This window comes from Drosophila biarmipes, unplaced genomic scaffold, assembly GCF_025231255.1.
Source record: "Drosophila biarmipes strain raj3 unplaced genomic scaffold, RU_DBia_V1.1 ptg000004l, whole genome shotgun sequence".
Classification (NCBI taxonomy): domain Eukaryota; kingdom Metazoa; phylum Arthropoda; class Insecta; order Diptera; family Drosophilidae; genus Drosophila; species Drosophila biarmipes.
Window position 1 is genome coordinate 656773 of NW_026114526.1, and position 24442 is coordinate 681214.

At 38.6% G+C, this 24442-nt stretch overlaps 1 protein-coding gene across 13 annotated transcripts in view; it reads left to right on the forward strand.

The window, feature by feature from the left end:
• The window catches only part of LOC108027594 (sarcoplasmic calcium-binding protein, alpha chain), a 169918-nt gene that overhangs the window by 47362 nt on the left and 98114 nt on the right, over positions 1 to 24442 (forward strand). For all 13 annotated transcript variants that reach the window (XR_007764823.1, XR_007764822.1, XR_007764821.1 and 10 more), the window contains exon 3: positions 1450 to 1616. Coding sequence is in view for 10 of the 13 variants with exons in the window: in XM_050889574.1 (XP_050745531.1) it covers positions 1450 to 1616 (167 nt within the window). In the remaining 3 variants the exon portion in view is untranslated. The remainder of the gene's footprint in view (positions 1 to 1449; positions 1617 to 24442) is intronic.

A 24442-nucleotide genomic window follows, 5' to 3' on the forward strand; every position in this document is an offset into this window, starting at 1 on the left:
GGTTTAAGGGCGTGACAAAACAAACTTTCGCTTCGCATGAATCTCTAGAACCCGCATGCCTTATCCAAGTATCGCAGCTTTTATAGTTTCCGAGATCACTGAGTCCATACAACTATACAAAAAATTTAAAAGTAAAACATTTTATAAAAAAAAAGATGATCGTAAATTGACTTAAATTTGTTCTAAACTATCAATTAAGTTCTAACTACAGTGTGGCCTAGCGAGTAGAGGGCCTGCGACTATGAAATTAAAATGTTTTCTTAGAAGGCCGGACTTCCAGCCCTTGAATTGATGGTTTGCTTTCACAACCTCTCTAATTAACTTCATGCACGCTTTGATTTTTATACCCTTGCAGGGCGTATATTATTTTCAACGAAGTGAAGGAGACGTTTCCGACCGCATAAAGTATATATATTTTTGATCAGTATCACTAGATAAGTCGTCTGTCTGTCCGTTTCTACGCAAACTAGTCCCTTAGTTTTAAAGCTATTGGGCTAAAACTTTCACAAAAGTTTTCTTTCTATTGCAGGTGGTATATGGCAATCAGGTTGAGGTATGCCAATTAGCTTTTCCCATGCTTATGTACTTTATTTGCTTCTAACTTTGATGTAGATAGGTATTGATAAAGTCCTATATAAATTTGTTCACAATATGTGGGCTCTAGAAAGATTTTGGCATTGTCGGCGTTATAAATAAATTTTCTCTGCTCAAAAAGCTCCAGAATATGCATGCCCTTTTGACTTACGAATAACGGCTATAATTAATATTTTCTTTAAGTATTTATTTTTTTAATTATTTATTTATTTTAAAAAGAAGGAAGTGTGCTATAGTCGAGTGCCTCGTTACTCAGATTAAGGGAGCGAAAAAAAATGAAAATATATAAGCAGCAAAGAGATATTTTAGGGCTCCACCGACCGTTTATTTCAGTTAATGTTATGTGTGCGGCAGACAGATTTAAGCGTTTTAATCGTTTGTGGGGGCTAGAGAGTGCGTGACACATTTTTTTTAGGTTAGTCGATAGGTTTTAATGAGACAAACGCATTTCAGTCAAAATTTTGTTTCTATCTTAAAAACTCTAGGCGCTACAGATTTTCTCGGATTGTAGGCGTTAGAGTGGGCGTGGCACCCAGCTGCGCAGAAAGCCCAGGAATCTGCATACCAAGTTTGGCTGTTCTAGCTTTTATAGTTTCCAAGATCTCAGCGTTCTTACGGACAGACGGGCATGGCTAGATCGACTCGGCTAGTGATCCTGATAATATATATATTTTATGGAGTCGGAAACGCTTCCTTCCACCTGTTACATACTCTCCGACGAATCTATTATACCCTCTTACTCTACGAGTTGTGGTTATAATAAATTCAAAAGTTTTTTTGTTGTTTAACTCTTTCTAAGATATACAACATAAATTACCCAAGAATACTTTTTATGAAATTATAATTCTTTTTTAGATATTGACAACAACGGATTCTTGGACCAAAATGACTTTCTTTGCATGGCAGTTCGAGCTTGTGTCGTTGAAGGAAAGGGAGATTGCAGCACTTCTCGATTAGATGACTATAAAAAACTTATGAAAAACTTATGGGAGGAAATTTCCGCGATCGCTGACGATGATAAGGTACATTTTTTAAAATGTTTTTAAAACACCTAAAATACAAACAAATATTAAATAAATATTATAATTAACTTTATGAATTATTAAGTGGTTAAATGGTTCATTTTATATGAACGTTTTCAACTTGGAAATCAGAATACGATTAAAATTATAAAAAATACAAATTTAGTTTAAGTTACTCGTTTGAATTTTTAAATTAAAATTTGTACTGTTACTGTAGCGAGCAGCTGTATCCCAAAACTACAGCTTCTATATTTTTCGATATTATAACATTTATAAAGAGGCACAGAAAGAAGGACATTTTATAGTATTTTTAGTGTGATCGTTGCTTGCCGACCCGATGGGATTAAATTACTATCGATGTCAATTGTGCTATGTCCTCGCTAGCAGCTATAGTCAGGCATTGTAACGAACACCAAATTAACAAAAATGTAATGAATAGACCAAACATCGTCCGTGATGAAACGCTGCAGGCCTTCAATTAATGATGATTTAATAATCGCTTGTATACGTCTTAATAATGACAATGGTTTCTGCTTAAAGGTTGGACGATTCTTTTCCCACTTGACTTTTTAGAGAATGACGGTACCAGTTTGTGCCCTTATTTCAAGAGCTTTTTAATTCAGTTTCTTTCTTCAGATCTTTTTCAATACAATACTATGTATTTTTAAAGCTTTTTTAATCTAGCTAGCTAGCAAGCTATTCGACTAAATAAATAAAATGTATATAATTTTTTTTATATTGTTTAACCACTTTTCGATTGTTTGTATGGCAGCTATATGATATAGTCGTCCGATTTTATTAAAATTTAATTCGAAATTAAAAAACAATTAAAAAATGTTGTTTCCAAGCGTAATAATATTTTTTTTTAATATTACTGAAGTCAGCAACAATCCTTAAAAATTTCACAGGGTGTTACTAAGGTTTACTATTTCGTATAACTGCAACGGTATACAAACTTCAGCTTGCCGAAGCTAACCTGCTTTCTTGTTATTTTTTAATTTTAACTGAAATGTATTTGATATTGATATATATATATTGATTGACCCACAAAAAAAAATGCCACGCCAACTCTTACGACCCCAAACGGCTAAAACGCTGGCGCCCACATAACATACACCGAGATAGCCGGTAGGAGGCGCTTTACAGTATTTCTTTGCTGCTTATATATCTTCATTATACCCATTACTCGTAGTAGTAGTAGTACAATAAAAGGGTATACTAGCATACAAACGGTTAACGCTTAAATCTAACTGCCGCCCACATAACATCTACAGAAATGCTTTACTGCTTATATATCTCAATTTCCTCTTTGCTCCCTTAAGCTAAGTAACGGGTATATGATAGTCGAGGCACTCCACTATAGCATTCTTCCTTATTTTTCCTATAATCTATCAAATAAAAACACCTTTTAACAAGGTAAAAATCTATAGTGATCTCACATCAACAAACAAAAGTTTTTGTTTTAAATTTTGTCAATTTTCGTTTGCAGAAGGTCGCCAAAATCATGTTTGTTGATTTACTTTGAATGATGCATTTATTAAATCTTAACCCTTTGGATAGTAAGAATTAGTATATTAATTATAGAACTAATTAATCTAACTAACAGTCATAAGACTGGTATTGTGGTAAAGGGGGCCCGAAAGTTATTGCTGGCTTGGCAGGTCGTTGCGTTGTGGGCGGAATGTGTTGGAAAGGCTAGTTAAACCTCTTGCGAAACGATTGGGGTGCACAGAGAGTTTTGCATTGTAGGACGCTTTTTGTTTGTCTATTTCATCTTGTAAGGTAAGAATACACATGTCCCTGGGATGTTTTGGTTGCGAATATACCACAAAAAGCCCTAAAATATCTCCATGCTGCTTATATACCTCCTTTTTGCTCCCTTAAGCTGAGTAACGGGTATCTGATAGTCAGGCTTTCGACTATAGAATTCTTCCTTTTTTTATTTTGCTCCCTCAATATGAGTAACGGGTATCTAATCGGAAACAATAATTAAACAGTTCAGTCAAATTTTTTTTCGAGTTTTCTGTTTTAGACGACTTTTTGGTGGGTTGCACACTAAACGTATGCAATGAATGAGGGCTACGCCCACTCTTATGCCCACAAAGATCCCAAAACTGTAGTGGCCATAGTTGTCTAGCTAGAAATTCTTTTTTATTAAATGTATTTGCCTCATTAAAACCTTTTGATTGACCTAAAAAAACGGCTAAAACGCTGGCGCCCATATAACATATACCGAAATAGCAGGTAGGGGGCGCTTTACAATATTTCTATGCTGCTTATATATCTTTATTATACCCGTTTCTTGTAGTAGTAGTAGTATACAAACGACCTTCAGTTCCAAAATAAAATATTCCCGGGGAAAACCTCCCGGAATTCCAAGTGGACATGTCCTGGCGCATGGGGGAATTCCCCGGAACGCCCCATAGGAAAATTGTATGGGATGTCCGTTTTTTCCTAGGGGAAATTTTATTTAAAGTCCCCCAGGATTCCCCCTGTTCCTTATACTCATTTTTCCAGAGACTTATCCGTCCCAGAAAAACCCCGTCGGAAATTCGAGAATTTTTCATGCACTTTCCCGTGCACGGAAAACGTCCCAGGGAAGTCCCATCGGAAATTCCCGATTTTTCCATGCACTTTCCCGTGCAAGGGACACGTCCCAGGAAATCCCGTCGGAAATTATTGAATTTAAAATACATATGTATGTAATTAACTTTTTTCTATATTTTAATTAAATTGTACAATTTAAATTTTATGTAGTATTACAATTATTATTTGTAAGTCTATGTTTTTTTTTTAATAATTTGTTTTTAATATTTAACATTGCTGTCGGTCCGGGTTTTCGGAGACCCTGTCCACGCTACTGAAAAAAATAAGGGCGTGTGCTTAAAAAAATGTGTTTTACTTGTATATTTATCTTTTCAAACTGTTTAAAACGCTTTGAGGGATTTAATCACGCCACTTTCGGGTAACGGAACCAGAATTTTTTGGGTTATGTAAAAATCTCAAAAAGGGACGTTCTTTAAACGTGGATCAACGCACAACATCTTTAACTTAAGGAAGAACTTACCTGACTTGATTTTTTTTTTTAAATATCAGTTTTATTAATAAGTTCAAATGTGTTGCAGCGCACAATTTAAACAGCCGCAGCTTCTCTTTTCATAATTCAAAGAAAATGCAGTAGATCTTCTCCTTTTGGTTTCTTTCTAAACATAACGGAGAGACGCAAAAAAGAGCACCGGCCGATTATGGCTTTCTGAGAGCCGAGGGCAGACAGATTATAAGACACAGAAAGAGAGGGTAATATCCGAAAATATGCCTCTCGTTTTTGCCGGGATGCTTTCGTCGGAAGTCTTTTCGCTGCTCCGAATTCTTTGCTGACGTCGACAGCACCATACAGTTTTAGGCAGAAAAAAAAACATAACAGCTTTTTGCACTCGGACATGTCCCGGCGACGGGACTGCAGAACTGAAGGGCGGTTAAAACGCTTAAATCCAAGTGCCGCCCACATAACAACTACTCAAATAGCTTTGCTGCTTATATATCTCCATTTCCCTTTTGCTGCTTTAAGCTGAGTAGTCGAGGCTTTCGACTATAGCGTTCTTCCTTGTTTTTGTTTTGCTCCCTCAATCGGAAACAATAATAGAACAATTCAACTTTTGCCATCAACAATTTTGTTTTTTGTTTTAGACGACTTTTTTATAAGTTATACTCTAAGCCTATGCATTGAATTTAAAAATAGATGTAAATTTAAATTAAAAAGTCGATTTTGTTCTTTTTATGTTTTATTTTTGCTGTTTATTTTAATTAAATTATTCTCATACAATATTTTATCAATTTTTAAATTCAGCAAACTAAACAGCTTTAACGATGTTTCTAAATGAGGTAATCTGCGTTTTCCGAAAAATGTAGCGTATATTTACCAAATTCGCCAATTTTTTAATTTGTGGAAGAAAACAAATACTGATCCGGTCAGCTCTTTCTGAATAAGTATTGTAGTTGCTCCCATGTAAATAGTTTAGGACTTTCTTTCTTAATAACCCCGTTAAAGTAATTATATTAACCCATTAAAAAGTTCACAAGACAAAAATCTCAAAAAGTGTTTTTTCCTCTCCCTCTCACGACAGGTTTTTCCTGAAAAATCCGGGAGAAGGAAAATAGACCGAGCAATTAAAGTGATTAGCTTTTGTACACCTTTGCATTTAAAAATTTAAATGTTTGGTAAATAAATTAAATAATTTAATTAGGAAAAGTGTTCTTCTATTTTTATTTATATTTTTCTTAATTATTTTTAACAAGAAAATTAAATAAATCAAGGGACAGAAAACAAATGGTTGTAGGTTCCTAAACTAATTAAAACCAAATTTTTTTATAATTCTAAATGCAGTCACTCAGGTGGCCCTACTGCAATAGGCGATGCTGAGCTTTTGCTTTTTCTTATGCTTGATTAAGCGCTCAACCTGTGCAGTACCTGTGCTTTGTCCTATGCTTAAATAAGCGCTCAGCCCGTGCTGAACCTGTGCTGTTTCTTATGCTGAATTAAGCATTCATCCTATGCTTAACATGCGCTTTTTTTTCTCTATTTTGCTTTAAAAAGCACTGTTTTTGTGCTCATTGTTAGCACTGTTTAATCCTTGGGCACGCTTATGCTTACCCTGTAGTACCACTCAGCACTGAATGAACACCGAATCCCTACAAAGTGCTCATCACTGAGCGCTCATTCAGTGCTCAATTTGTTTGAAATTGATTTCTTAAATTAACATAGGATTCAGCAGTGCTCAAAAATGAGCACAGACTCTATGCTTTTTAAAGCATCCTTTTCAGCGCTTTTTTAGGCAGACGAAAAAGTAGTAAAATCGAGACAAAATTTGAGTAGGCCTTCAGTTTCTTTTTGCTTTTCCTGTAAAAACAGAAAATATGTATTTTCATTAGATATTAAAAATTATAAAATTAGTTTAAAAAATGTTAGTTTTACACAAATTATTTATCCTTTTTTATTATTTGTTACATTATATATTTTTTATAAAATATAGGATTTTTCCAAGGACTGAAAATGAAAGATGTTTGAGACTTTTCTTTAAAAAGTCATTAGGTTTTACGAACAAACTTCTTTAATTTTTGGTCCCTAACAAATTTGCAGTCAATAAAATTGGAATATTCATTCACAGATTTGTATTTATTGTTTTTTTCTTTAAAAATATCCTTTTCACTGTTTTTTTCTTCCGGCACTGTGTTTCTTAAGAAACTTGTAATTTTCCGACCATTTCTATGGCAGCTGTATGATACAATTGTCCGATTTTGATAAAATTTAATTCGAAATTCAAAGCCAATTAAAAATGTTATTTCCAAGCGTAGGAGGTTACATGTTAAAAAACACGAAAGATACAATTTTTTTTGTTTCCCCGATAGTTCCAATGGGAGCTACAAGATATAGTTGTCCGATCCGGCTGGTTCCGACTTATACCTGCAATAGAAAAAAGACTTTAATTTTAATTAATTTTAAATTCTTAAAAACACCAAAAATGATACTCCCAATAGTATAAAATAATATGTCAAAAAACACCGAAACTATAATTATTCTCCCACAAGTGTTCCGATCGTTATGATTTTGATCAAAATAAATTCGGAATTCAGAACTAATCCGATCCGGCTTATTCCGGCTTATAATTTCCTACCTGCTAAATAAACAAGACGTTTGGAAATGTTTCAGCCCGTTAACTTTAAAACTGAGAGACCACTGTGCGTAGAAATAGATGAACAGACGGACATAGCTATATCGACTCGTGTAGTGTAGTGCTGATCAAGAATAAATATACTTCATAAAGTCAGAAACGTGTCCTTTGCAGAGTTGCAAACTTCTGACTGAAATCATGATACCCTCTGCAAGGGTATAAAACGAGACTATCGGGGGTGACACAGAAATCTCATCCAACCAAATTTCCCCCGGAAAGCAAATCTCGGTGCCACAGACGTAATTTTTAAAAATTTCTAAATCTGCCGTAATTTGACAGATGTTTTGATAAAATAAACTAACTAACAAATGCTTGCCAAGAATAAAACTTTTATAAAGACAGCACTAATGAAATCTATGAACTATCCGCATACTACAATTTTATATTTACTTCGGGTTATATGTAAAAATAGGCATTTTATAAACCGTCTTGAAAAAGTTAGCTAAAAAACCGTTTGCAAGCCGTCCAGCCTGACATTTGTACCAATTTGCTCTAACTTTAAAATACCAAATTTCGGAGTAGTTATCAAATTATTTTTAGCTCGGTAGTACTTAAATATAAAACCTATTTCTGGTTAAAGTTATATATTAGAAAAGTTGTATTTATTGAGAAAAAATTACAAAAGGTTGGCAGCACTCTCGTGAAAAATGTCCTATTTTTTGCTGGATAGGATATGAGGAAGAAGAAATGATGAAATCCAAAATTTTTCTGTTTTATTCGCGAAAATCTCGACATTGCGAAAGGATTTACTCGGGGCGACCGCATTCTTGTTACCTCTGCCTTATTGGTTTGGCCGAATTTTATAAAATTTGGGTAAAGAAAGATTTCCATCAAAGGAAGAAACTGTGGTTCCAGTCCTTCCCAATTTCTCTTTGAAAGGAGCCAACTGCGGGGAACCGCAGAATCGGGGCAAGCTGGAACAATGGCGGGATTGACGATTTTGGGATGTCCATATAAGCCCCATTATAAATGTTTACAAGGACGAAAATTTTACCGAATCCTAAAAGTTACAACAATATTTAAAATTTCAGCAAAAAAAAACTTTAAATTATCTTACGTTCCATGTGTTTGCTATAGAAAATCGAAGAAGCTTCTAGGGATTCTCTCGAAGGTTTGCCTTCGCATGAGCTCTGGAGCAAGAATTCGTGCAGATGTCAATTTGATTTGATTTTAAAATTCTTGACAATTTACAAATGTTAAAAACTCAATTCAGCAGCCGCAATTCTTTTAATTATTATTTTTGTAATTTTGTGTAAAAAGCTTGATTTAGGTTTAAAACTTATTTGAAAATGGTCAAGTCAAAAAAAGTTCGATAACTAGTTAATATTCGATATTTAGTGTATGTATCCATCCCTAGTCATTTATCGGCAATTTTTCCGAAAAAGGAATTCGATCGAATTTAAGTGACCAAACCGATCGTCCCCAAATCCGTCGCCGGTTTCTCTGAAATCCTTGTATAAAATAGTATAGTGGCTCTTTTAATACCCAGAAATTTCATAAATTTGTTCAAGCGCAATGGGAAATTATGTAGTTTTGTTTATAATAGTCACATTTACGAAAGCATTTTGGAGAAAGTAAATTAGATACAGTATTAACGCAGGGGGGGCATATTGGTAATTCCAATGTTTGATTACATTAGTTTTCTCGGAAAACCAGTCACTCAATTCTAGATACCGTTACTCCAGATGGATCTAATGCAAACACAAGATCTTACTTAATGTGTTTATTACTGTGTTTATACGATGCCGAATTCACGCTATCATTTCACGCTTTCAGCCGATTCGTGTGTGTATAAACGCAATTGAATTCGGCAACACACGAAAGTTGACTATGATTTCAGCCTGAAATCGTGAATTTGTGGTGCGCAACCAACTTAACGCTATGCAGACCAGGTGGCAACGCTGTGCATAAAAGTGAAAATTAAAACGCAAATTCCGAAAACAAAGGGAATAACTAAGGAAAAAGCAATGGAATCGAAAAGATCTTTTTGGTCAGCATCCGAAATTACGGAGCTGCTTGGCCTGGTGAAGAGGGCAACATATTGGGCAAGCTCGATAGCAAAACGAAACGCATCTGATCTACAAGGGCCTCGCAGAGTCGAACATGAACAAGACCGGAGAAAAAAAAAAGTATTTTGATGTGAAAAGAAAAGACTTCAGCAAGCTGAAGTTTGTATACCCTTGCAGATTTAGGAAATAATCAACTTTAGTACCACCATGTACAATTTTTAAGGATTGTTCATTTTCTGATCGTTCCTATGGGAGGTATATGATATAGTCGTCCGACTTTAATAAAATTTAATTCGAAATTCAAAACCAATTGAAAATTCTTATTTCCAAACGCAGGAGGTTATATGTTTAACAAGAAATGAAGTTAACTTCGACAAGCCGAAATTTGTATACCCTTGCAGTTATAAAGAATAATCAATAATTTTATTAAATTGAATTCGAAATTTTTTAAAATATAAAAATTTTATTTCCCAATATTATAAGATAATATGTCAAAAAGCCCCACAGCTATAATTTGTTTGATATTATTTCCCAACAACTATCCGATCGTTCCTATGACAGCTATATGATATAGTTGTCCGATTTTAATAAAATTTAATTCGAAATTCAAAACTGTACCAGGATTGCTACGTCGTAGTATGTATGTATGTGTATGTTATTGTATTCCTTCTAGATTAGTCGTGTAAGTTCTAAGAATAAGTTGTTGTTGTTGTACGATGCCGCTCACTGTTCTCTAACTCTCTCTCTCAATCTCACACACTCTCAGTGAATCGGGGGTTGATGCGGATCGTGAGCTGAGAGCGAGAGCAGTTGAACGCCGACCGTGATCCTGAACAGACCAAATTAAATTAAATAAAAGAAAAGACTAGAAGTCATATTTGTGTTGGTGTTTAACTTCAGGGGAATACGTTGTACCCCTACAAAACCAAATAAAAAATGTTATTTCCAAGCGTAGGAGGTTATAAGTTAAAAAACACCAAAGATATAATTTTTCAATATTGTTTTACCACTAATTTTACGAAATTCAGAACTAATTTAAAAATGTTATATCCAAGCTTAGAAAGCTATATGTTAAAAAACACTAAAGATATAATAATAATAATATTTTTAATTTTTTCCCCGATGGGAGCTATAAGATACAGTTGTCCGATCCGGCTGGTTCCGACTTATATACTACCTGCAATAGAAATAATACTTTTGGGTAAGTTTAAAACTGAGAGACTAGTTTGCGTAGAAACGGACTGACAGACGGATATGGCTAGATCGACTCGTCTTGTGACGCTGATCAAGAATATATATACTTTATGGGGTCGGAAACGTCTCCTTCACTGCGTTGCAAACTTCTGACTGAAATTATTATACCCTCTGCAAGGGTATAAAAATGACTAATTAGTTTTCTGAAGTCTCCGTACCGTTTCTATTAATTTAAACCGTTCTTGATGAGTATTTGCAGTTTTACGCCTTCTTTTAATTTTGTGCTTAAATATTTTTTGTTGATCCCAGTGTCAAATTGATGTATTTATACGAATTGCATTTTTCTATACTGGATTCATCGGAAAGGTTGTAACAGGCAGAAGAAAGCGTTTCTGACCCCATAAAGTATATATATTCTAAAAACATTTAGCACAAGCCTGCAACTGTAGTAATTCAAAAGTAACGTGGGTACGAAATCTAGTTATTTTATATTTTTTCCCGCCAAACTAGCGAGTTTATCCAAAATTGGTGAAGCGTAAGTTTCTTATACAAAATTATTTAAACATTTTTTTATATAAAATTTAGTATATTAAATCTTAAAATAATTAATCTAACTAACAGTCATGGGACTGGTGTTATGGTAAAGGGGGCCCGAAAGTTATTGCTGGCTTGGCAGGTCGTTGCGTTGTAGGCGGGATGTGCTGGAAAGCCAAGTTAAGCCTCCTGCGTAACGATTGGGGTGCACATTGTAGGACGCCTTTTTGTTTATCTAGTGATAGTTCGCAGGAGTTTTGATTGAGCGCGCTGTATAATGTTATGTTGCTGCTGCTCGCGTTCCCCCATAGCAGAAGGCCATATGTCCAGATGGGCTTGACTGTGGAGTAGTAGAGCGAATCCTTGTAGGCCAGACGCAGAGGAGAACGAGCGTTAAGGATCCAGTGGAAGATGCTGGCTTTTAGTTTTATATCCAGGATAGTCGCCTGTCATGTTGCAGATACGTTACTTTGCTGACTTGGGGAATTTGCATATTATTCAATAACAGTGAAAAGCATGTTTGCCTTTTGAGAGTAATAGTTTTATGTTTAAAAATTTGTTTATTTATTTTAATAAGCCAGTCAGATAGCTACCTCCCTACTACAAGGAGGTGATTGATTAGTTGTGTTGTTGCTCGGCCTGGGCACTAGTGCTGGCAAAAAAACGATCGATTTTTTCGATTTTTTGAGGGAAAAACATCCATACCTTTGGTTTTTTATTCAAAAATCACATTTTGTTTTTACTTTTTTTTCATTATAATAATATAAAGAATACTTTATACTGTTTTACTTGTAAAAAATTGTATATATTTGTTTTGTTATTAGGGAAATCAAAATAAAAAATAACCAAATGTTTTAACAAAAAAAAAATACATTTCAGTTTGTAATGTTTTATTTTTAAAGTAAAAAGTCAAAACAATAATAATGTAACAAAATATACATTTCATTTTGTAATGTTTTAATTTAATATTAATATTTTAAGCATAGAAAGTACTAATAAGTTTTATGAAAATCAAAGTAAAAAAAATATAAATGTGTCGAGCAAAAAAATCACATTTTTCTACTTAAATGTCATAGGAGATAAATTCATAAATTTTTTTTGTAACAAGGGTTCAATTTTTCAATTGTCTATAAGCCAATTGTTCCAATTATTTTGTCTGCAGTGGACGGTTTAAGTGACAATCTTTTGTCACTGATTACAATTCCAATTTTTCTAAATATTCGCTCGCTCTCAACTGAAGTGGCTGGAATACACAAATGTTGTTTGCCGCAAATTTGTAAGGCTTCGTTGTGCAGATGAAAAACTTTTTTAAAACATCGATAGTGCAAAAAATTGATGTTTTGAAAAACGGTTCAAACAATCAATACTATGAATAGTGCTCCGATGTTTTGCTAGCACTACTGGGCACCTCTAGCGACTTAAAATTGCAAAGCCCTCACCGAACGTTGATGTTGTTAGATGCTTCCTTTTAGGAACATCCGCTTTTTTCTGATGTTATTCTGTTAACTTGTTCAACTGTTCCACGGTTTTGTCGAAAGCTAAATTGATTTGCAGGGATAACATTATGTGCTCCTAAATATGGTATTATGCGAGTCAGAAGGCATTTTTAGGCAGATACGATAATAAACTTATTGGTCTGTTGGAAGACGGAATTTTCAGTTATTTTCCGGGCTTCGTTATCATAATGATAATAGACTTTTTCAATTTTTTTTCGGATAGTAGCCGAGATTTTTTGATCCCATTGAAAAGGTTACATATCGAACCAATGACAGTGTTAGAAAGTTCAGTTAACATTTTTGGTGGTAATTGGTCACCGCCAGAGCCTTCTTAAGTTTCAGTTCCTCAAAGACTTTGACGATCTCCTTTAGCTGAAACAATGTTGGTGGGGAAATAGTTTCAGATTCGATGTGTGGTAGGACAAATGAATCAGGTCTGGGTTTAACTGGCAGACGTTTCGGAGATGTTAAGCAAAAGATTCTGCTCTATCTTCGTTACTGCGGACGCAGCTCTATTGGGTGAGTCCTCAATAGAGGTTGTTTTGTACTGGTTGGCGAAAGTTTTTCAATGTACCGCAGCTGTTCATTTTTTGTTTCCTGCTTTAGAGAAAGGGGAATATTTTTTGGCATCGCAAAGTCTATTAGGTCTGGAACTTTCCTGTGGTCTGTTGGCCGTCTGGTTGGCTGCCAGGGTAAATAAAGTCCAATTTATTCTTCGGTTTAATGATTGCATTGTGTAATTCCCTTCCTCTGGGAGTCACAAGGCGTAGCATTTTAGTCCCCTGCAGCTATAAAGCGATCTCCAAGCCAGCTGTAGAAGTTCATGAATTTTCTTCAGAAATTGTAAAGCGAGGCGAACAGTAGACAGCGGCTATGATGTGGTTTCCGTTGGCTGACTGCACTTTGATAGACGTGGCTTGCCAGTTATTAGTTGCAAACCTTTTGTGAAACTAATGCTTGATGCATTCCGCCGTGGGCTTTACCATCTTTTATTTGGAAGTTATATGTGTTTGTGAGGTTAGATTTGCCATCTGTTATTTAGACTGCTAGCTGTAACACCGTCGTTTTCATGAATGACATGAATTCCATCAAATCCATGGGGACCATCATAGATTCCAGAGTGCTTTTTGGCTGTCCTTGTGTCTGCTGAGCGTTTCCTAGATTAGACTGGAGTAGGCTTTTTGTCCCTGATTGAAGGGCATCGGCGTGTACGCATTTTGCGTCGGGTGACGGGTTGCTGTCACTTTTCGCATGAGGTCCTTCATCTGCTTGTAGATCGGATGCATTTTTTTTTTTTGGGTCTTCCTTACTGGCAGGGTAGTGTGTAAGTCCAAGCTACACAGACTGTTCGAAATGAACAGTTTTCCCTGGTGATTCCATACTCCTGTCAATTTGTGCATTGCTCTGGTCTCTTCCTTTTCAACATTAATTCTTCGGTGCAAAAAGGATTGCAGATGGGGTGCACTTCTTTTTTTTCAAGACTCTGCTGTCTGGCTCCAGATCGACCCTGAAGAGTGGTTGCAGAAAACCCTTTTTTCTCAAGAGCATCGATAGCTTCTTTGGCAGTTACGTCGGATTCGATTCCTTTTAGTATTACTTGCAGGTTCTTACTGCTCTTTAGTTGGTACGTGTACCTAGCTACCTCGCTACCTCCAGGTATTTAGACATAACTCGGCAATGTTCTTCAGATTTGGTCTGAAGCTTGGTTTCATGGATATCCCCTTTTGTGACCGGAACAACATGAAAGTTTCCATTCCGGTCAGCGGAAAAATTTTGTTGACCAGGTTTGAGATTTTCTCCCTAATGTAAATTGGTGGGGGCTTAGGTTTCGGTTGCGTCTCCTGAGCCTGTTCTGGTTCATTTTCTGCTAGAAAACTAAACTAAACTAAAAATATTACTGTTGGACTCTCGGCTAGATTATTTTCTATTTGGAAAAGGTTTATTTTTTACTTGTTACCTACCGCGGTGTCCTGCGGGGTAAGCATACGCTTGATAGGAATACGAGTATACCGAATTAGTCCGGTCTGTGGGTTTGATTTGCTGTCGTGTTTGTTGGGTTTGAGTTGTTGTCGTGGTTTTTGTTGCCGCGTTGAGACATACGAGAAGTTACCGTCTCTCTGGCCCGTGGAGTTTAGTCACTCTTTATTTTTCTTCGTAGCACTTATTTGTTATAATAAAATAAAATATTTATGCACTTGTTTAAGTCAATTAACTTATTTTGTAATTCATGAAATTCATTGGTTAAGTTATTTTGTTTTGTTTGCATTTAATGCATCAACCTTTCCCGGATCTCGCACGAGACATGTTCAACCTCTTTAGCTGCAAATACAAAATCAAAGTTGCAACAAATGAGGTGTAATTTTAAGTGAGAGTCCAACTAGACTAACAGACTTGTGCATTTATCTCTAACGGCCCCAAAAGCTAACATTTTTTAAGTTCTGACTTTTACGCTTTCACCGCATTTTCTCCAAAACAATTGATTTGTTTTAAAGTCTTCGTATGCAATCCTTTTAGTTTTTGATGTATGATGTATTACTCGTTACGATCAGATTATTCCAGTAGATTTTAGTTTAGCATTTATATGTGATGTAAATCAGACGAGGGATCGAGTAGTAAGACTATAATATGCATAAACTTTATTCAGTAACACGCGCGACACAATCGCCGGTGGCAAAGACTTAGCGAACTACACGATTAGGAATGAGTACATTGAGTTCTTATAGATATATACTTAAATTTGGTATATTTTAACACTTCCCCTAAAATTTATGTTAAACAATTTTCATATTTTACATAGTAGTCATACCCAAACCAAATATACATTCGTTGTATTTTGATGTATATACCCTTTTGTCAATACATCGGCACGCACCTTCCCAATCGGCATGTTATCTACATGCTTTGCCACCTTCGCCTTGATTATCGTTAAAAATAACGACAACGCCCTGCGTACCTAAAGTTTCCTTCAGAAACGACTGTAGATTCACGGCTTCCTTCGCAGCATCGGATATAGCTATGTAGTCGGCTTTCGTCGTTGAGAGTGCCCCTGTGCGCTGCTTCCTGGACTCCCAGCTTATTGCTTTGTTTGCTAACATAAATGCAAGGCCTGTGAATGATCGTCTGTCGTCGATGTTTGATCCTCAAGCGGCATCCGCATAGCCAAAAAGATTTTTGCCCGCCTTCTTAAATGTGAGTCCACTTTTTTCACTTGCCTTGGAATATCAGAGGTCCCTTCTTGCTGCTGTAAAATGCTGTTGAGTAAAGTGTAGAAATGTGTAGCCAATTAGCCTTTAAGACTTTAGGTGGGTCCTTGATTTCAAGAATCCCCTCTTGATCACTCGCCGTCAAATCTTTTGATGATTTCTCATTTGCGGCCAATGGTGGTGACACTGTATTGGAGTTTTCCATGGCAAACAGTTTGATGACCATAACACTGCTTGTGCATTTTGATTTCATGCTTCTCAAGGTTCTGTTCGCACTCAATTTTAAGGCAATACTTAGCAATCCCATGTCCTTCATATCTAAGATGCCTGCAAGTTCTGATTTTAATGCTGTAAGTGCCCTTTCGTCATTCGATGCCACCTATTAGTGATCTACGTTAATTAATACGATAACGAGCATGTCGTTTGAAGTTTGCAACGCAGTAAAGGATACGTTTCCGACACCTTTAAGTATATATATTCTTGTTCAGCATCACTAGACGAGTCGATCTAGCCATGTCCGTCCGTTTGTCCGTCTCTTCTTCCTTCCGTCTGTCCATCGGTTTTTACGCTAACTTGTCTCTCTTCTATCGGGCTGAAACTTTTTCAAAAGTCTCCTTTCTATTGCATGTTGTACAAATGTCGGAACCAGCCGGATCGGACAACTTTATCTTATAGCTCCCATAGGAACTAACGACCGGAAAATTTCTTTTTTTTTTAATTTCTTTTTAGTTTTTTATATTTTGTGGTTTTAACATATAACCTCCTAAGCTTGGAAATAACATTTTTTAATTAGTTTTGAATTTGAAAATAAAGTTGATAAAAATCGGACGAGTTTATAACATAGCTTCCATATGAACAGTCGAAAATTGGTGAAAAATTATAAGAAAAATGATATCTTTGGTGTTTTTTATCATATAACTTCCTACGCTTGGAAAGCACATTTTTTCATTAGTTATGAATTTTAAATTTAATTTTAACAAAGTCGAAAGACTATATCATATAGCTATATTGGTGTGTTGTGACATATTATAAAATAATTGGGAATATACTTTTTTTGTATTTTTAAGAATTTCCAATTAAATCTAATAAAAATCGGACGACTTTAATATATATCTGTCAAAGAAACGGTTAACCGTAGGTGGTCAACCACCTTGGCGACCAGTCTTGCCTTTTGACTTTCGATTTGACCATGAGCGTGTCGTTCTGTTCGCAGAGCCCACTTCGTCTTGATGATTCCGAGTTAGTAGGTCGATCTACCAGAGTCGAAGTCTCGTACTTGTCCAAAGCTTGGTATTTTTGAAACATAGCTGCCCTCCTTTCCTCATAAACAGGGTAAGAGAGTGACTCTGTTGCATCTTTTGGATAGCTCCGCTCACTGTGAAATGCGATGTTTTCTCCAAGGACATCCTGTGGAGCACACTATTTAATAGTTATTTGCTGCTTCCTGGTGGGACCTCGTTCTCTCCTTGGGGTTGTAACTAGTGCTGATATCTGCGGGAGTTTCCAATCTGGGCAATGCCATTTATGGGACTTCTGGTCTATTTTCAAATTTGTCCGACGATTTTTGTTCTGCTGTAGGTGGAATTAATTTCAATTTTTTGTTTTTCAACACATTCTTGGTCAACAAAATCCTCATATTGGCTTTCTTTTTAAAATTTGTCAAGGAACTTTACATCACGCGTATTTTGCCAAGATTGTCAACAAACTTTTGCAAGTGACAATATAAGCGATTTAAATAAATGCGCATTTTGCAGTAGACCTTTTAATTGGTATATACTTTCTAGTTTTTACCATAACTGTTTCGATGTTTCGCAGTTCTTTACCTGCCTCAACTCATATGAAGAAATGGGTAAATTAAATCCGATTTCGCTTTAGAGTGATTTGTCTTACTTTTTTGTTTGTGTCCTAATATATTATTGCGTATTTTCTTTTTTTTCAAATAGATAAACCAATATTTTAGTGCAGCCATAAAAAAAAATCCCAATCGAATATTTTGTATTCTCGACGTTAGCTCGCAGTCTTGTTGGTTTTATTGTCTCCCCATAGGTTTGCCATAGCGGAGGCTCGGTACCCGCCCACCCCTCACCTTGTCACTGCCTGGCAAGGCAACAACTCAGTCTGAACAGCCTCCATCGTGGTCAAAGCGGCGACTCAGTCCCCGCGTCCCCCTTGACAGGCACAAGCATACAGCTTGAGCATGCCTTAATTCTTCATGGCGATTTGGTAGTCACAGACCCTCATGAATAATCCGTTTCAGCAATCCGGATCTGATTCTGGTACCGAAGTCCCATCCGGAATTTCTACACCGATAGTGTACGCGACAATATTTCCTCAGCTCTAAACATGCCTTTTAGTGTGGAGCAAATGACCAAACAGGCGACAAATGCGATATAAATTGCTCCCGCCCAAGTGGAATCCCCTCAGATTAAGCCCTTTGAAATTAAAAGTAGTGTTAAATGTGACGAGCCCCTGGACGCCGTGAAGTGCCTGCCCGAATTTACTGGAGCACAAGACGCATACGTCTCTTGGCGGCAAGCGGCAGTAGCCGCATATTATATTTTTTGGAATTATGTGGATAGCTCCCGCCATTATCAGGCAGTTATTATTATTAGGAGTAAAATAAGAGGCCCTGCCGATGCAGTGCTGTCTTCGTTCGGCACTGTGTTGAATTTCGATGCGATCATAAATCGGCTCGATTTCACATACAGTGACAAACGGCAAATCCATGTAATTGAGTAAGAGATGGGCACTCTCAGAGAGGGAAGCCTAACACTCTTGCACTACTATGACGAGGTCGAGAAAAAAACTCACCTTGCTTACCAAAAAAGTCACAATGTCGTACGAAGTGTCGGCGGCAAAAGTTTTATGCGACGAATTCCGAGATGATGCACTCCGTGTATTTATTTCGGGACTCAGGTACAACCTCACAGATGTCCTCTTCTCGGCAAAGCCGAAGGACTTGCCAACGGCTCTGGCTCTAGCTCAGGAGGTGGAATAAAACCACGAGAGATACACGTTTCCATCGTCGTTTGCGAAGAGCCAGGATGATAGGGATAGGAAAACAAATCCAAGGGCGCAAGAACGCCAGCAAACGTCCCACCAGGCATACACGCAAGTAAGTGCTGGAAAAAGTGCACACTTTCCTAACCAGCCCAAGGCACAGGTGCACCCTGATCCACGCAGCGATGGGTACCGTGGAGGTACTCCAGAACCCATGGATATGGAAATATCACTGTCCAGGATGCTGAAACCATCGCAGGCCCCGGCATATCAGAATAGGAAACCGGCGGCGTTGGATAAAACACCACCACAGCGGCCACTGGCGCGGCACAAGAAATTGATGACGACGCCATCTGCGGGTATGACTCGGATACCATCAATATTTTAGGGGAAAATCGCTGCTACCCGTCATCAGGCGCAGAGTAGCGGGGATTGACATGAGACTTCTAGTCGATACGGGTGCGGCCAAAAATTTCAGCCGGTAGAATCTCCATTCAAGGTTCAATCGATTCATGGAGTCACCATGCAAAATTCTTCGTGTCAATTTTCAACTTGAAGACCACGTTTTACCAGATTTGTCTTCCGTTGATGGAATCATCGGCCTCGACCTTTTAAAACAGGCAGTGGCATCACTTTGTCTGGCCTCCGGCCATCTCAAATGGGGCACGGAAGTAGAGAAAATCGATTTTCATACATGTCCCGAGGTAAATTTTACTGAGATAGACTGCTCAGACCTTTGGTCAGAAAAGCATTTTTGAAAATGCTCAGCGACAGGAAAAAAACTTTCGCAGACCCCAATGAGGCCGTTTAGTATTAGATTTCGTGAACTAAAAGAGAATACAATTGATTGGGTTCTCAACAGCCTACACGATGCATATATGAGGGTATCAACAGAAAAATCACGATCTTTCAAGAAAAGCGTTAGCTTTGTTACGTACGCCCTCCATATAAAAAAATTCAACGACGAATCTTATGTCGGAGGGAGGGGTGCATTTGACTAACCATACTTATGCAAATAAGGCCAAAAGAAAATTGCAATTCGGCAAATTACTAGTGTCGCGTGGCCAGAACAACGGCCACGATCGACATATTGGTAACCATACCCCGGTAACTGGCAAAGTGCAACAGCCGGCCGTTGACTCCAAAGATATTGGATAACGAGATATAGTAATCCTAGGTGAGAACACCTACTTTATCCGCTTCAAACTGACAGCTAAGTAAAAGCTCTACTAGGGTATAAAAGACCTTCGACAATTAGAAAATGGGAGAGAATCTATTCTGGTGTCTTGCTGACGGAAGCCGCCGCCTCCAAGGAAAGGTTATCCTTTTATAATACGACACCTACAGTATGTGCTGACAGACTATTTGTTGAAGCTAACGTAAATATAATTTATATGTGCGTTCTGGCCGACGGCCCACGACGTACTAGGCATTGGCCAGGTCTTTGATAGGTTCGAGTCCAGAATAGCAGGAGCGCAAACATTACGGTAACACATTTAGCACTTGCGGTGCGGTTGTACTGTTCGTTTGCCGATTCCTGACAGATGGGGGGTGGGGGAACTGACAGGAAACGTAAAGCCGGCGCCCTACAACGTACTAGGCGGTTGTCCGGTCAATTGCTTGGTTCGAGTCTTTACTGTTTTCCTTGACATATTTGGGCGGGGGACAATTTTTAGTTTCTCTGGCCGACGCCCTCCAACGTATTAGGCTAGCTTGTCAGGTCGTTTGCTTGGTTCGAGTCCAGAGAAATAGGAAGGCGGTTGTGGAGCCCGAGAATGATCGGTCAAACAACCGGATTTCCGACGAATGGCGGGAGGGGATTTTTGGACAGATTCCTGGTCTAGATGCAGCGCGTTTTCATTTGAAACTTTTGCGCTGACTAGAAAAGGAAAGTAAGGGCATATTAGCTTAGCGGAACCCAGTTGTGTAGAAGCGGCTGACCCCTAGTTAGGGATACTTGCTGTACTTTGTTTTTGGGGCTAAAATATTGGACGGTTCTTGACCGAAGAGAGACTTGCGGAATAGAGAGCATCACCCCTCAGTATATACACATTATTATTGTCGACTTATTCAGCGTTGACGTCGCTGACCGCGTGTTTGAAAAAGAGGCGCTTGATCCGGCTATACCAAACGTAAAGTGAAAAGTGAGTGCTTGCCTTAGCCAGCACAAGTGAGAAGCTATATAAAAAAAAGAGCGAAGACCCTAAAAGAAGGGCCAACTGTATAAATGAAGGGAACCAAAAAGAAGGTCCTGTTCCAACCCAGCACCGGAAGAGTGACCCGCGCAACGACGCGCGGAGAAAACCACCAACCCCGAAGTGCGAGCGCGCCAAAGCTAGGAGAATCACCTGAAAGAGAGCCTTGGGAGCTCGCCCAGAATGAGCCAGTACAGGTAGACACCCTGTGCGAAGAAAACAATCTGGACCAAGCCACCGGAATGGAAGGAGCCGCCGGTGGAGAGAATTAGCCCCTCGGACCTCCTAGAGGGAGATCAAGTATGCTACCTCAATATCAGAGACACGAGGAGGACAGCTTAGAAGCTGCCGAGCGATGTGAGCAGAGATTGATGGAGCTCTTGAGGCAGAGCAACGAGATGCAGCGTGGTGTGAGCGCTCAGCTAGAAGCATTGAAAGCGCAAGTAGCCGAGATGCAGTCTACAACATCTAGGGGGCCCGAACCGAAGGGACTGCCCTCACCAACCCTAACTGTTCTGAATTCCACTGACAGCTTCTTGAGATACCAAGAGACTCCGCCTCTGGAACCGGTGACACAGGACACGCTCAATAGTCAGATGCACCTTTTAAGAACACCCAGGCGAACGGATACTCCGTTCCACAGACAATTCCGACCAGACGAGAGGAAGACGAGCCACCAATTGCATCCAGAGATCGATAGGAACGCATCATGTCAGGGGACGAGATCAAGAGATGTCAGACTAGACAGATGGAACCTAAAGTTTGACGGCAGCGGACGCGGCATGACAGTTGAGAGCTTCCCAGATGGGCAGCTTGCTGCTAACCCCCATTAACTTCGTTAACGGAATTCAAAAGGGAGGGTCTCCGAGTAGACCTCTGGTTGAAAAATACTGCGAAAAACATGCACACCGCCACCAAAATTTAATTATAGTACAAAAATTAATACACTTTACCCGGACAGCTCTGCCGATAAAATATGATACTCTTGATCACAGGAGTGGGTCGAAGCCACACATCAATGGGCGCCTAAGAAAAAAAATAAACAACAGACCACAATGGTCGTACGCAAATTTCTTTTTGCGAAGTCTTTCCATGCGATACGCATCGATCACTTCGAGCCTGTTACGAACGCCCTCTATAGAAAGATTCAACGACGAATCTTATGTCGGAGGGTGGGGTGCATTTGACTAACCACACTTATGCTAATAAGGCCAAAAGAAAATTGCAATTTGGCAAATTACTGGTGTTGCGTAGCCAGAACAACGGCCACGATCGACATACTGGTAACCATATTCCGGTAGCTGGCAAAGTGCAACAGCCGACCATTGACTCCAAAGATACTATATCGAGATATAGTAATCCTAGGTGAGAACACCTACTTTATCCGCTTCAAACTGACAGCTAAGTAATAGCTCTACTAGGGTATAAAAGACCTTCGACAATTAGAAAATGGGGGAGAATCCATTCTGGTGTCTTGCTGACGGAAGCCGCCGCCTCCAAGGAAAGGCGACCTTTCTAGGGCAGTCGGCCCCGGAGTCCTCTCCTCTAGGATCAGCCACCAGGGTCCAGCAGCCCTTAAGGAGGACACCTATAGCTCAAAAGATTTTCATGTGTCGGACCATCGCCGCCATTAATATTAAAGAAGGAGGGAATATCAACCGCAAGGACGACATTCGACATACTGGGATGCTTGTAGCCGCAGTACTCGAAATTCTCTTACGATCAGAGGCTTAGTGACCGACAGCATATTTCGAAAAATTAGAATCAATCAATGAATCAATCTACGGTAAAGTGAACTTATGCATGACCAATCATGAATGAAAATGCTGATCAATCGCTGATCCCACGACCCGAATACGACGTAGCTTACGCCGGCAAAAATGGTGCCTGGACATCGGACGCCTCTCCCTCGGCCCAAGTCCTTTTCAGGACTCAGGCACTAATATGCCTACGTTACAGCTTTTTGGGGTTCATAGTCACCAATAACGGGGCTACCACAGCGCAGAAAAATTAAAAGCCATTCAGGAATTCCCAGAGCCTAAGAACATATTCGAGGTCAGATCATTCCTTTGCTTGGGTGTTTTTTTAGAGGTATAGAACTTTAATAAAACAACGATGGATTATTCGATTGGCATAAATTTTTTTTATTCGAAAGATAATCTTGTGACATTACATTTTATATATGATTTTTGGCATGTGACCGCCATATTCATTTTTCATTACTAGCCACTTGGCGTAAGTTTTTCATTACTACTTCATTACTTTGGTGGTGAGCTAATCGTTGATGGTCGAAGTTTGCTATGGGAAGAGTTCGCATTTGTAAAACACTCAGCGACATCTCGGAGTATAGTAAAAAAGACAGTCGCGTAGTAAAGGAGACAGTCGGAAATAAAAACTGTTCTCACAATCGCATATGCAAAAACTCTTAAGCATTGATACCGCACACTTGCGCATCTACCATAGAGTAGCCAGGAGTTTAGACTTCCTAGGTACAGCCTTAAAGGTAGTGGCGCGAACGCCAGAACCCGAGGATTTTGAAACAATTAAATTCAACGAATAGGCAATTAAATAGGCAATAGGCAATTGGACTTGGGTATTGTCCAAGACAAAATCAATAGAATATCCACTACTGTCAATCAACTTCTGAGGTCGGCTAAAGAGTCCCAAGTTGATACGGGACATATATACGAGATGTTACTAACTCGTAAGAGAATGATGGCAATGGAGCTGCAGAATTTAATGCTTGCAGTCGCTCTTGCGAAAATTAATGTCCAAGAAAATGTGTGGGAAGAGCCCACTGAGACCGCCATCAAAAATGTTTTGTCCGTAGCGTCCGTCAAAATTTTACAATCCATTAACATCTTACGTTTTGTTATTAAATTTCCTAAAATTAATTCAGCCTGCAACCAAATAACCGTTTTTCCTGTGTCGCTCCATAACACCAAGGGCTACATTTTGCCAACTGGCACTAATAAGATCATCCAGGAACTCCACGCTGAAGGCACTGCGCACTGCGTAATTCAGCAAAGTGACTTACATCCCGTCACTTACGTTAACGATGGAATTGTCATTGTAAATGATCGCCCGGCTCGTGTAAGTGTGGACAACGGGATCTACGTCCACGTACAGGGTACCTACCTAACCACCTTCATTGAGAGTGCTACAGTCAACGGAACCCGATTTGTTAACCATGACACAGCCCAGAAAAGGGCTTCGGGAGTAGCCAGCTCGCTCTCTCTGAACGTCACTATGGAACGAAACATCCTTAGTCTTCCATACTTTCATTGGTTGAGTGAACGTAATTTGGAACACATCAAAAGATTCGGAGAAGAGGTCAGCGTCTGTCGCTTACATCCGATAATGCGTATTGCATGTGCTATATGCTGCGCGCTGATCTACATCTGACTAACCTACCGGCGATTCACCCAGGCCAGAAGAATTACGGCCCAGCTAAAAGAGATGATTG